We start from the raw sequence: 14,844 nt of genomic DNA, 5'->3' as shown, positions 1-14,844 counted from the left end.
ATCTGCGAACGCACATTAAAGAATATCCTTGTTGGTATTTGTATCTATATCAGATGCATATTACCTCTAAGTTTTGGTCAGTTATTTTTTTTCAAGTTACGGGGCAACAAAATAACTTACACGGTATTTTTTATAGTTCACCTCGAGAAAACCTATAACCCGAGTTGAGAAATTCTTCGGATTTAAACATAAGAAATCGTCGGTTTTCGTCGCTTTTACTTCGCCAAAACCGATCAAAGCCCTTACGTTTTTTTTTTCGTCGTTTTGACCGGTTTTCGTCGGTATTTTAACGTAAGAATCGTCGGTTTTTGCCATTCTAAACATCGCTCAAACCGGACAGTCCCTGTCAGGATTCGAACCTTGGACCCCTATATTACTTGCCACCTTCTCCTCCACTGCACCACTTGTCACTTAGTTTTACTCTATTTCTTTTGTATTTAAAACAAATTGAGACTGACAATACCGACAAAAAACGACGATAATCGACACTTCTTACTGCCAAAACCGACAATAGCGACGAAAACTACGCTAATCGACACTTCTTACATCAAATACCGACAATACCGACAAAAACGTGGATAATCGACATTTCCTACATAAAAAACCGACGAAATCGACAAAAGTCGACCAAAAACGACTGTTCTTGCTTCGATTTCGTCGCAATTTCTCAACCCGGGAATGTTTATGCTTTTGGAAATCAAATTTGTATGGTAAATTATGTTCAAAGTTTATAAAAAGTTCAAACATTTATCAAAAATAACTGTGCAAAATTCAATTATTGTTTGCCCAAGATTCTGCGGAAACCATGCTCAACAAAATTGTTTAACCTCCGATACTGATCGTGTTGATGTTTTCTTCAATAAATTTGGTTTCTTCGCGTAATTATCTTATTAAAATATCTACTTTCTTGTAATTAGGTTTTTAATCCAATATTGTCACTAGGCTAGGATTGGCCGCAATTTCAATCAAATACTCAGGTAAAACGAACGAAAGCACAGAAGCTTGCTAAATTCCTAGGAAAATTTGTTGACTTTTGTGTCGAAAAAGATAAGCAATTCTCAACACAAATTAGTTTTCTGTAGCGCAAATCTCGCCTCTTTTATCAGTCATTTCAAAATTTTTCTGAAAGTCAAGTCAGCTTTTTCAACGTCATACATCCTTTTCAGCGCCTGGAATGGTTTCTGTGCTTTTCTCGAAACTTCAAATTGTGCGCATATGTGGGAGGGGGGGGGGGGTCATATATGGTTTCCAATAATTATTAATGGTGCTCAGCTTGGGCAAACAAAAAATAAAGTTTTGTTGCTTTTCTCAGAGTTCTGCTATCTAATACAATCGGTTAGGTGCCATCATATTAGGTGTGGGCATGAACGAATTGTTTGATCCCATTGCGAGGAAGGAAGCCGCGGCAGTGCTAGGGTGGTGCATGTGCATTGAGCCGAACATGTTCTGAGCAGAAGTGGCTCCGTGGACGTTGTTGGAGAACCCGCCTGAGAAAGTGGCGATGGAGGCGGGGTTGGGCTTGATGTCGGTGACGAATTGTGAGTCGTGTGTTGTGAACCCTGAGGCGCCCAGTTTTATGGCAGCTTTTCGGTTCCGTGTTTGGATGTTTGTTTTCTTCAGAGACATTGGTCTGTCCACCTGAAAATTATTATTGCAGTTTAATAAAAAAGAAATCAATTATTTGTTAGCATTGTGATCTTCGATTTACAGGCCAGAAATTATCTGCAAATTTTATAACGCGAGTGGACAATTCTGAAGAGTTTGAAAATCTAAAGCAATTTCCCTTTCAGAGAATTATCAGGGATGCTTAGGCGGCTGAGTTGTCAGACCAAAGTTACCTCCGATCAAACCATATTCGAGCGGACACCATGGGCATTTTGCGCTCAATTAGTCTAGCCAGCGCAAAACCGCACATATTTCTGGACAATGGTCACACAATTATATGTCTAATCGCTATAAACTAATGAATTTTATCGCTATAAACTATGAATACAGTCTTTTTTTAAATAAATTTTGACTCCTTTTTGGTTTAAAAAAGTTTTCTGGCACATTAGTTAATAATTTACGGTGAAGAAACTCTGAGTGGTTAATGAATTGCTGCAATCATTGGGCCTCAGACCAAACTTTTATGACCAAATGAAAAAATAAGTTCATCTATGGCAAATTGTCTTCATGATACAGATCATTTCCTTTTTTTTTCGGGTATTTTCATGTAAACTTTTTAGTGCAAACACATAATTCTGCACTGCAAAAGTTTCTTTAAATTAGAAGTGATCAAATTATGAACATTTCAGACTGTCCTGAGCAATCCCACTCAAGTAGTGGGGGCCATAAACTGCAGTTAACTTTATCCGATTGTGTTCCCATAAATCGTGAAGAATGTAACACCTAAGTGACAAAGTTGGACGGTTTGACCACAAATTGATCAACATGGGATAATTTCATCAAACTATGTTAAACTTTACACAGCACAATCAATTAAATTATTTGTGATAAAAAAGTTCTACGTGAGTATTACGTGCCAGTATTAAAGTATAATACCAATTAGAATGTTTTTTTTTAAATATTGACTTACAATGATCTGTTGTTTAATGGTATATACTAATTAGTATAATCATTCCTTGGTCACCATATCCCACACTTTAAGGCCCTTTTTACATGTATTAAGATACGTTTTGTGAAGTTAGAAATACAATCAAATGATGTGCTTTGTTTGGCAGGGCCGCTGACTCGTCGTAATACAGTTGAAAATTTTTAAAGCTTTATAGTTTGTTGCAAGACAATTGTCGCAATCTTTCTCGTCCTTTCAAACGACAATTAACCATTTGCTTCTTGTTTGCAATTTCTGGCTGTAAATTTGTTTTGAACGGTTTTTTGTAATTGATTGCGTAACTTGCATATGATGGATAATTAAATTCGTATTTTTCTTCTACCAACCGAGTGAAGCTTGAAGTACAATCCACAGGCATTGCATACTGGCTGTCCACTGCCATTTCTGCGCCAGAGGGTAGTGACAGATGTGCCACAGTTACTGCACATGGTTCCACTCTTTTTGGACAGTGTCACCCTCCTTTTGGGCCTCACCAGGGGTCTGTTCGTCCCATTCATCTTCTGGTACAGTCCACATGCATTGCACAGGTACTGGCCTCCCGCCCCTCTTCGCCAGAGCGGAGTTGATGTTGTACCACAGTTCACGCACTCTTTCTCAAAGTCTGAAATAGAAAATAATGGTCGACATTTCAGTTTTTAGCAACCATGTTAGAAAGCAGATGTCGAGTAGACTTTTTAATGGAAAGGTGTAATTGATTAACATAAAGAGTTCTTTAAATTGCATCAAATCCAACGTATGTAGTAGTTCATGACACAATATCATCATTACAACCGGCTACTGGAGCAGAAATAAACACTTTTTAAAACACAATATACTGTCAAGGAAAGTGGTTGAGACTTACAGACCAATTAAATGAATAAAATATGAGTAAATGTACTATACTTTTATTGTGTATTAAGATGCAAAAGTGGAAACCAGCTATTTAAAAAAGCTTCAATTTACTCAACAATTCGGCAGCGGTGGACGCTTGTAATGAGCTTTTTTTTCATTAAAAATATTTATTGCGAAAAATCATATCAGTATAAAGCCATGCTTAAAATTTGGTAAAGATTATCTCGGTGATAAGATGGCCCCTCTTTCGGACTTCTCAAAAGTAGCGACGATAGTTTGGCGACTGTTTGATTCACCTTTGATGCTTTCCAAGCTTTATGTAATGTCCATATGGCTATCAAGATCGATCAAGCCATGTTCAAAAATCTTGTTCCAGCGAGCCAGACACCATCAATTCTCTCAATGAAATCAATTTGTAAATTTAGGCTACATCATACAGTACAGCATGCACCGTTTAACAAAATTGGCCTGTTTGCTTCGTCGCAAAAAATTTTTAACAATTAATCTCAATTTGACGAAAAAAAGATATTTCTTATTCCGAATTCCGTTCTCCGTATTCCAGTGAACTTTTTTACCCTTCGTTTCACATTGTGCAATGGTTACATACATACAACCAAGGCTTTGCTTTCAGGCAAAACGTCTGGAAAAATTTTTGCTTGAAAGTGTTCCGATTTACATAAAGCTGTTTAGTTCCGTTTGAGTGGAAACAAACCTTTCCGCTTCGTGGATGCCAAGTGTATTCCGCCTGCAGCACCAGGGTAGTAACGCAATGCAGCCATTCCACTTGCGTAGAACGAAGTCCCGTCCGGGGTGGGTTTGAATGCCCCGGGCAAACACGGGTTGTACGCATAGGATGCAGCAAACATGTTGAACAAAGACGCGGGGTGGTGCGGTTCCGAAGCGCACTGGGACGTTCCGGGTGTAAGGTGCATGGGAGTATGTTGCAACGTGGTGGGGTACTGGGTTCCAGTGGCATGGTTCCCAACAAACTGGCTACCTCGAAGTCCTTCAGGGAAGTTGTTTGTTGTTGTGTTATCAGCTGTGAGAAGGGAAGTGTTGTTTGTATTCGAAGTGTCGCTGGTTGTTGTTCCGTTATTTGTGAGTGAGAGTGCAGTTAGGTTCGATGTTGATGGTTGTACACAAGAATTGGCAGCATAGAACTGGGCAGCAGTTTTGAAATACTCATCTGAAAAAAACAAGGATTGCTTCTAGAGATCTGTTCTGTTTCTTCCCTTGAAAACGTTGATGAGTCGCTAGCAAACTTTCACGCCAACGATAAGGTTTAGCCTACTTTATCACTATGAAGCCAGTAACAGTCCAAAACAAAAACATCGTAGTACAAATGCGGTACAATTTTGGTTCAGACAATTTCAAAACATATGCATACCTTTAAACAATCGCAAAACGAAAAATTTTTGAACGAAAACTGATAAGAAAGTTGCAAATCGCTTAGATATAGTCACCATGAAGAGAAAATACGAAAGGTCATTTGAACAAAACTGACATATTTTATCTAAAATTCACGCTCATAAACTTAGTCAATCATAGCTCTTCTCAATTTATGATTTTTTTTTTCTACAGTTTTACTTAGTTTCAGTCCCTCTTCAGGACAGGTAAACTTTGTTATAATTTTCGCAGTAATCAGCCTAAAGGTTGTCGGTAAAATGTGCAAATTATTGATTATGATGACACAAAAGCTTTCAATAAAAATTGAACTATTCCAGTCCTAAATCTTTTGTACCAAATTTCAATAAGAAAAGGGAAGCATCAACTTCCCTCTAACACACTTACAATTATTGGCGCTTCCTGGGCTCTGCTTCATGGTTCCACTTCCAGCAAACTTTCCAGTGGCAGATCCGAAACTAGACCCAGGTCCAAATTTCCAAGGATAGCCAACAGCTGTCAATTCCAGCAGCTGGTAGTAGTCCATATTGGGCGCGGTGCCAGACACAGACCCTCCCAGGGACGTGTGATCAACTTTGGCTGGGCTCAGTTGAGGGAAAAGTGAGTCATTAAGGGTTGACGAGGGGTCGTGACCGAACGCTGGGAGGAGGGTTGGGTCGGTGACAGGTGGTGGGAAGGGTGCAGGGTTGAAAACTTTTCCAGATGTGAAAGGGACTGGGTTGCGGGTGAACGAAGGTGCACCAGTGATTGCTTGTCTAGCTCCCACAAGGGACGAGTCTAAAATATAGAGAAAAACCTTAGTTCCAATTGTATTCTGCTCAGACCAAGAAAATATACCGCTGAACGATGCGGTCGCGAATTTATTTACAATTGAAAACTTTGTGGAAAACCATTCTCTAATTTGCGCTCTATTTTGTTGCCACTATTTTGTTGGTTGTCCAATTCATTCGCTCAATGTAATCAAGCGTTTCTTTTTCATTTTTGAGGATGCAAAAAAAATTTTGCCATAAGCATATTGGGCTCCTGAAACTACCGTTTTTCTAAATTATTCACGAATTGAGATCTGAAATGTGTCTAAAATTTGAAGCCTAAAACTGGCATAGATGGATCTCGAGTCTGCTTAAAACCGTTTTTTATGCTAAGATGGCAGCACTGCTCTCTAGGTAAGTATGATATCATATGGAATTGTTGTTTCATAGCACAATCCCAGTACGGCTTCCACCGAATATCTTTTTGCGATTGAAAATAAATTATATATGATCTGTGTAATGGTGCCAGGGAAATTTACCCAATCCAATTATACCCAATGACATCATACCCAACCTGCCATTTTACCGATTGCCAATTTTGTTTTACCGTATTGTTAAATTTACCAGAACGATTATTTAGCATAATAATATCTAAGGGCCGTGGTCATGTCTTAGCAGATCAAGGGACTTGATATCAAACCATCACAACCAAACCTGGGATTAAATTATCCGCTTGATATTAAAGATAAATTAAAGTTAAAGGATATTAAAGCTCAAAACCGCTAAAATTTTTAAGAGAGTGGGACAACATTGAGTTGTAATTTGATACTAATTTTCAAGTGAGGTGTTATTAGAGTTTGTGTTTTTAATACCAAAGTTATATAAAGTGGTCTTCATATTATCTTCGTCTGCCTAAAAATAGCAGACGAAGATAAAAAAATATATAGACAATTTTGGCAAGATTCTCCAACTCTTCAACGCTGACTTAGAAAAAAATCTGGTTCAAAGCCAGTACTGGTCACGGTAGTTGCACCTGCCGAGTCTAGTAGTCCCACATAATACTTAGAACATCACCAACAGTTTGTTCAAAACTAATGAGTTTTATTCGAAATATTTTCGCAACATCAATCAGGATCTTTTAGTAGATACTACTTTCGCATTAATTTAAGCATCAAAAATTTAGTTCTGTAAGCATCTATTGATCCCCTGTAACCTTAATATTACTTTGGGCAAAAAGAGTTTTAGGCTCATCATGTTTATCCGGGCGCCATTTACCCAATGTAATTATACCTAACGCTACTATACACGATATCATTACCCAAAGTCATTATAGCCAATGCACTTTGATATTTTCGTTCAATAATCCGACTACAAATCAGCAGTCGCTATTACACGTATGTTTTAACATACTCAAGCGGATGATTTAATCCCAGGTTTGGTTGTGATATGGTTTGATATCAAGTCCACGGGCCGCTGAGGCATGGCCATAGCCATTTAGTATGTTAAAACATACGTGTAATAGTAACTGCTAATTTGTATTCTGATTATTGAACGAAAGTATCAAATTGCATTGTGTATAATTCGTTACGCTATTTTGTAGGCATTTTTTTTTTACAAAAAACAGTCCTTGAAGTGCTGAGTTTAAAATTAACCAATCAGAGCACGGAAATATTCGGCTTTAAATCTCATTTAATGGCATTCTGCTCTACGCTCGGTTCGACTCTACTGGATTCCTCCAATCACAGGGTAAATTGTCTTGACATGTTTAATCCCATTGGCTTTGATTGTTCCCTCAATGTAAAATTTTGTTAAAAAATTATATTTCATCATTCAACTGAGTAAAACATTAATTATACGGTAAAAAAAGTCTTTTAAAAAACTTTTACGCATGTAAAGTAGTTGATTAATACGGGGGGGGGGGACTAAACTTTCGTGAACTTGTTATTTTCACTCGTGCGAGCAAAATAAACAATGAAAGAACGTAATTCATTCTTAATTTCATCGACGAAATCCTGTGGTTACATTCAGTACATAATTTTTCATTTCCGGCCAATGTCTTTGCTTAGGCTTTTTCAGTATTATGGCGTTAAATGTTTACCCAGCATCACCCACTATCTGGACATCAGACATGGAGGCCACTTTTTCTTGGACGGTTTTTTAAACATCTAATGATAATTATAGAGCAGCCAAAGAATTTGAAGTTTAATCAATAATTTATTCGACATCAATCGTACAACCCCCCCCCCCCATTACCGTAAAACTGCATAGTGGGTGGTCAGTGAGTGCATTAATGAATAGATCCAGGATCTCTTTTTACAACATGCAGAATGCTGTATCCCAATCTCTCCCATATAAATTGGCAACGCAAACAGTTCTCAGAATTTATGGACCTGCAAATCCAAAACCTTCATTTTGAATTTTCGACTGATTTGGTGAGCGCATTTATTTCAAACGCCATTCAAGAGCATAAATATACAGGGTTCCGAAATAGTGGATTAATTGTTACACATTATTGCAACTTATCCTTTAATACTTATTTTATTGGCAAGTTAAAAGAATCAACTTTTGCTCCCAACTTTGCTAATTTGGAAACCGCAAGAGGTGTTAAAACCCTTTTTATCTTGGAATGAAGTCATTACTCAAAGTTGATGCAGAATTAGACTAGTTAATCTCAGTTATAACTGTTATAACTAGTCCCCACCATACTTTGACACTAAGGTAGTTATTATTTTTGGCTTATAACTAGTCTAACCAGGTGAAATGAGAGGAGTAAAATACAGTATCGTTTGATCACGCCTCGACAAAACACAGATTTCGTTTCATGTGATCGGAGCATGAACAAGTTTATAGTTTGAGATTTGTGAAAAATAAACAGAGTTTATTGGAATTTGATTTTATCTTCGTGCTATAGCTAATGGCGTACCATCAGATTAAAAAGGCGAGAGATCGAAGTCCCAATTTATTTCTAATATCCTTCCAGATCCTATCAACCTCGCTAGCTGTTAAACCCACTGTGTCAATATATTGGCTCCGAATTAGCCCAATTAGGCGATATTTTTGTCACATATCAACTCCAGGGAGATTACCCAACGAGATTCGCCCCAGTCTTTCAGGGTCCTGATTTGTAAAAGATTTTTCCAACCTTAACATTATGGCTTTAAGCCATATCTCTGCTTTCCTGGGCAGGCAATTTTAGGGTTTCTAGTTTGTGAGAAACGATGAAACTTCAGATCTTTGATACAGCCCGAGGCTTTATGAAACCGACTCAAAGTTTTTATATACAAATAAACATTGTTTACGAATGATACTCATGCGATTGGCAATCGAAAACTCAGTTAACAGAAAAATCTGAACCCATTAATTTGATGATAATGTTAATTGACACCCCTCACAATAAAAGACAATCACAGAAACAAAGGCGGACCAATTCGTTTTTTTTTGTGTATTATTCATATTATTTAATAGATAATAATATAAGTGTGACTGAAAACTGTTCATTGTTGCAATGGTGTTCTGATGGTCAAATTGTTCCCCTGTAGTCAAGCAGAAACTTCATTATTTTTATTACTAATTGCGGAGACCGATTATTTAAGAGAAACAAATATAGTTTTTTCTATAATAAAATAGATCATTAATACCACTTTTTGACGAAGTGTACCAAAATATGTCCAAATAATTCTACACCTGACTCTACGATAATTACAGGAAAGTATATTTGTCCCACAAAATTTTTACAATATACATTTTTGTAGCTTTGTTGAGAGTATTCGATAAAAACAATTAAAAAAACTTTATTTATGATCATCTCGAACTGCATAACAAAAACTAAGAACTAAATATTTATAATCTTTCCAATATTTTAAAAGTTGGTCATGATAATAAATGGAATTCAAAATCAAACTGCAAAAAGACTTTGATCGAGTTTTAATTTTTGGAGAGAAAAATACAAAAGAAAGTGCTTCCTTTATATGGCCCTTTTCAGGGCAACATTCTACATAGCTGTGCTTTGTAATTTGATAGTTATTTTTACGTATTGAGTCGAATTGATAAATTTCGCCAATCGAAACATTTTTCTGGCTTTCAGTTGATAAATATGTGTGTATGATACATAAACTGCCCTAACTTTTACGAAAAATGCTACCTTATGGTCACTCGACCATTCGATAGCCAAAACGATCACCTGTTCATATCTCGGATAGTCAATTTGTTGAGACGAACAAAACTTTGTGTACATTTTTAATAACAAAATATGAACACACTCTTTAGTGCACAATTTATTTGCATCAGGCAAGTAATCTGAACAAAAATTGATCAAAAATGGAACAAAGATAAAAACAGTTCAAGAAATTGCTATGTCATGTTCACAATTGGACACTTCTGACATTTAAAAATTGAGCCTTCAAATGAGTCTTCTGACTCATTCAAAAAAAATACTTTCAGGGTAAAAATTTTGGTAACAAGGAAAACGAAAAGATTTTCTTTCTCGTTTCAATTTTTGGCATTTCATAGATTGATATCAGTAGTTATGCTCTTATGAACATACTTCCTCTGCAAAATTTCATGTCGTTAATTGAACGGTGCGGAAACCAGTTAAATTAATAACTCTGGGATTTTCTTCGAAAATCAAAATATATCCAAAAACATATCTGCAAATATATTTTCAAAAATTAGTTCAAATCTTTAATTAGTTACAGGAAAAAAAATTTCGACTGACCGATTAGCTGATCAAACTTTATTCAATTTCGAATCAACTTAATTCTCTGTGCCTGCAAAAATTGTTCAAAATGCTTTCCGCTCAATCAATAATTTTTGCGGAAAAAAAAACAAAGAAAAAATTCAAAATGAACAGAAATTTTTTGACAAACTATGCTTAGTGCGACTGAATAAAACACTTGAAGGATATAAAAACGTGTTTTCAATTAAAACTCTGATTTCACAGAACTTGAGATTGTTTCCGAACGATCAAAACATTTTAATTAGTTCGAACAACACGAAAATTTTTTAAATAATGTACAATATTGGTATTAACTGAATGAAACTAGGAGTATTTTGCCATATTTAGGTGTAAACAACTCTTCGCCTATTCATGAATACGAAAATTAATTAGCAAGTGACTTCATTGTGTTCATCTAGTCTTAAAGCTTTCGCAATAAAAACCAAACCAAAATGGCGAAAACAACTGAACCCGCAAATTTTTTTAAAATATATTTTTAAAAGCGGCTAGCACTCAGAAATAACATGGACTAAAAGTCAATTTATGAGAAAGGAGAGAGAGTATTTATTTTTGTTCAGAATAATTTATTTACTTTTGCTAACGACCTTTTCATTTCAGAGTTCAATATTTGAAAGAAACTAAAAGAAACTTAAAATTAATTACAGATATTTTAATTTACCGTTGCTTATTTTTAAGGACATCTGTAATATTGATTGCTAATATTATTAGGAAGAAATATGTTTGCGTTACTTGTACCTGTGATTATTTTTGGTACAAATAAGCACATGTTTTCTGCTGAAAAAAAAACTAGCGATAAAGTTGTCACATCAATTGTAGTTTTTAGAAATTTTTATCGGAAATTTAATTTAAAAAGCAAATGCTCAAAGAAATTACTTTTTTATTTGGGAGAACAGAATAGGAAGGTAAAGTTTTTTAAAAATGGCGCTTCACAAATACTTTCTAGAACAAGCTTGAAAGTCGGAGCTGTCCAGTGAAAATAGGATGAAAAAATTCTGTTTCATTACACCTGTGGTGTACACAAAATAACGAGCTCATTTAAGTTGCAACTTTTTGCAAGGATTGTTTCAGAGGGAATCATTTCACGTATTTAGCGAAAGTCACCGAATAGAAATCAAGTAGTGGATTATCAATATCTCAAAAACTTTTTAAAATTAAAATTATCATTAATCCACAAGAGCAATTTTCATTAACTTTCGCTATATAATTAAAAATTAAAAATTAAATATAAAATTGAAAAGTTTTATTCAAACTACCTGCTAGAGCTTTTCTGTTAACTTTGGCACGCTGATTTCAAATTTTGCTCGATCATTGAGAGAGCTAATCAGTTATTTTTAGTGCTTTCATTTCAAGGGGGCGAAGATCTTGCAAATGGCAGATGTACACTGCGCAAGAAGATTTCGAAAACTCTCAAATACGTAAATTTAAGTTTCAAGCCTTCAAAAATCTGAAATTCAGAGTTTTGAAATCTGAAAAGTTCTTCTAGTCTCACGAAACGCAATAAAAATTAGCACGGTAAAATTAATCTTAGCTCATTCTGCAGATTCAAAATGTACAAGGTCTGTTCAATAAAAAACAGTTTAACGTAAACTTTAATTGAATATCCTTAATAATATCCTTAACTTAAATAAAATATCCTATCTTTTTGAACCATAAAATCTACGAATTAGTTTCTATTTCCTATTCTCTGATTAAAGTTCAGATCCTTCCCCAGTTTTTTTTTCAAAACCTATGAGTGAATTCCATGTTTGACTTACTTCAAAAATAGCACAGTGATAACTTACCGCAGAACAATTTTGCCTCTGTGTTGGGAATCTGCTGCTGGTTGTTCGTGGTGGCCGAGTTGAGTCCCGAAGCTATCGAAGCTGACGACCCGAACGACACCGCGGATGCACCGCTACCAGTTGCCGCTCCGAGATATGGAAACGTTGCGGACGACACGGCATTTGCCGAAGAAGCTGCGATTACGTTAGCGAATGATATCGGAATCGAGTTATGAGAATTGGCATTACTATTACTGTTGTTGTTGTTATTATTATTATTACTGTTATTATTAATTTGGGTATTTGGATTATGAAGTGGGGGGTTAATAACTAGGGACGACTGGTGGTTGTGTGGGGTAGATAGGGTTGCGGCGGGTGCTACTGTGGGCACCATTGAGCCGATATTAGGCGCAAGCATTGGGAGATGTTTGGATGTGATTAACACTTCTAAGAGTTGGGTAGTTTAGATATAATATGGCTATAATTATCAACTGATTGTGTGCGCTCTTCTGTGTTGTGATAGGCTTCAATGATCAGTTAAATTTATGTCGAAATAAACAGGTGATAATCGATTGGAGCTAGGAATGCTCTGTCTTGGAACAGGTTGTACCTTTTTGCCTGTTCTCTACTCTGATTGGCTGATTATTTAACAACACCTGTGTTGGTCTGTTGCTTCTGGGAGATTATTTACAGGAATTAAGACTTTTTTGGCGCCAGCTAAACATTTTGGTCTGACAATTGGGGTCTTAGGAAGACAAAATAAGCAAGATTTCGATCTTCTTTCCTACCTTCAAACGCGCTTTGCACCCCTACCGCGAAACGCTCACAAAACATATACAAAAAGGCCTAATTTGTACCCAAATTAATTTTCCAAATACTTGCCATTTTAACCAGGGCGCCCCCTGCTAATGGCTTGTTTAAATAAACTTATAACTAATTAACTAACCTTAACTTCTGGGTCTTAATCCGGTTTCGTTGTCTTTCCAGAGTCCGGAAGAACAGCGAATAAACTAAATGGCAATCTGGTAAAGTCTAGAGAAAATAAATTACAATTCACTTGTTTATCCGTCGTTAAGTAGATAAACAACAGCAAAAATTGTTTAGAAAATCAGATAAGTTGCTTTATATGTTATTATAAAGATCATAAACTAACTTGGAAAGGCCTCGCAGTCAAGGCTACTTTTCTCTCTCCCAGTTGGTAGTTTAGTGTCTACCACGACATACCACATTAATTTAGCCTCCCGGACCAACACTCAGTGAAAAATGCTCTGTGAAAAAGAAGCGCGGCCAAACTCCGCTTTGTGAGTCTGGCAAAGGTTTGTTTATCGGCTGTTAGTAATCAATTCGCAGATCATTGGTTCATCGAGCTTAAGGTGACACGGCATTGTAAGCCCAATTTGGCCAAAGAATAACAAACCTATTTTGACGGCCGCGAGATCTTTCTTTTTCAAACCACCCAACACCCCCTCCCCCATCTTCTCAACCCCCACCCCACCTCTGTTCCTCTATTAACCTCGTCCCCCCCCCCCCTGTACACCCATTCTGCTCAATCTATCCATGATCTATGCACTCCGCCCGCCCGCCTATCAGGGACTGTAGGATATTTGTAAACTAAGCCAAGAACAAACCTAAATTGTCCTTTAATTAACATGCCTAGTAATAATAACAACATAAATTGTTCACAGAGGCACAATTAGATATCAAAGGCATCCAGCCCCAATTGACACCTCCGAGATTAGCCTGGATCAAGAGAAAACCCAATTCCATAATCATTTCCTCAGATTCGATCAGTTGTTCCCTTGTTATCCACTGCTGCCTGGAATTATCAAGTTCATTTTCAACATATAAGCTTATGTTAGATTAGATTACATAAATTTAGCATTTTCAGAGCTTGGTTGTTGTCTTAAGAGGTTGGCTGTTGCCATTTATTTGATTCGCTGTTCTTCCGGACTCTGGAAAGACAACGGAACCGGATTAAAAGGTTGTGGAACGATGCTTAAAAGTTTTGTCCGACCATTCACCTTAGCGATGATTGGCTTATGTTTTTAGTGTAAATGCTCTATTTATGTACTTACAACGTCCTGTCAACCCAAACTTTGGCTCCACAAATTTTAGCTCATTGGTTTCTTTCACGGTGAAGGATTCTCGGATTTACTGCCAAGTCAGCATCACGATTGGGCAAATGTAACTGCAAGTACTTATAAGGTATCAACATTGATTGAAAACTCTGATCATGTCACTTTTAAGACTATGACCTTGTCATTATAGCTATGCAACTTGCTTGAGCAAGTAATGTCGCGATGAAGACTTTCAAATCTAAATCCAATTAATGACTGAAAAAATATTGGGAATGGGAAAAAAGGAGAGAATGACTTTAAAAAATGAACACTTTCCGTATAAAAAAACCAGCGATAAAGACTTTCAAAAAAAGAGAAACAGAACAAGGGGGTCGGACATGCCCAATCGCATAAAATGCTCCAAACCGTCATATTCCAAGCAATTTAGAGAAACATTGAAAACGTAAAATCTGTTTAACCTAGATGTAAATGTAGAGCTAATTCTATTTTAAAATGGTCCTCAGGCAACCATAATGCATGTACAAGCCATTATTGATACAAATCAAGATCCACTTGCTTTGCCAATGATTGTTTGTTTTTTCGTTAACAATTGAAAAAAATCAGAAAGAATAATTTTTCTGGCACTCCAAACGTCTGTTTTAACAACATTAACAGCTTGGCTTTCAGATTTCAATCT

The 14,844-nt window shown here is 36.4% G+C and overlaps 1 protein-coding gene across 1 annotated transcript; it reads right to left on the bottom strand.

Annotated features, from left to right (window-relative positions):
• Nucleotides 1-1,234: 1,234 nt before the first annotated feature.
• Nucleotides 1,235-12,651, bottom strand: LOC142350951 (uncharacterized). The gene is made up of 5 exons (XM_075402981.1): nucleotides 12,112-12,651; nucleotides 5,234-5,623; nucleotides 4,155-4,628; nucleotides 2,938-3,212; nucleotides 1,235-1,638 (listed from the first exon to the last, which is right to left on the bottom strand). Exons 1-5 carry the CDS (start codon nucleotides 12,506-12,508, stop codon nucleotides 1,324-1,326), a joined length of 1,851 nt encoding a protein of 616 aa, XP_075259096.1. The 5' UTR covers nucleotides 12,509-12,651; the 3' UTR covers nucleotides 1,235-1,323.
• Nucleotides 12,652-14,844: the final 2,193 nt, after the last annotated feature.

The sequence above is a fragment of the Convolutriloba macropyga genome, chromosome 1, assembly GCF_964194025.1.
Source record: "Convolutriloba macropyga chromosome 1, txConMacr16.3, whole genome shotgun sequence".
Lineage (NCBI taxonomy): Eukaryota > Metazoa > Xenacoelomorpha > Acoela > Convolutidae > Convolutriloba > Convolutriloba macropyga.
Note: the sequence above shows the minus strand (reverse complement) of the source record. Positions and strands in the feature narration are given on the sequence as shown.

Excerpts from the sequence above, each read along its gene's own strand:
- LOC142350951 (XM_075402981.1), bottom strand. The coding sequence starts at position 12,508 with ATGCTTGCGCCTAATATCGGCTCAATGGTGCCCACAGTAGCACCCGCC. Across the intron at positions 5,624-12,111 it reads AGAGGCAAAATTGTTCTGCG|ACTCGTCCCTTGTGGGAGCT; the intron begins GTAAGTTATCAC and ends TCTATATTTTAG. Across the intron at positions 3,213-4,154 it reads GGCATCCACGAAGCGGAAAG|ACTTTGAGAAAGAGTGCGTG; the intron begins GTTTGTTTCCAC and ends TTTCTATTTCAG.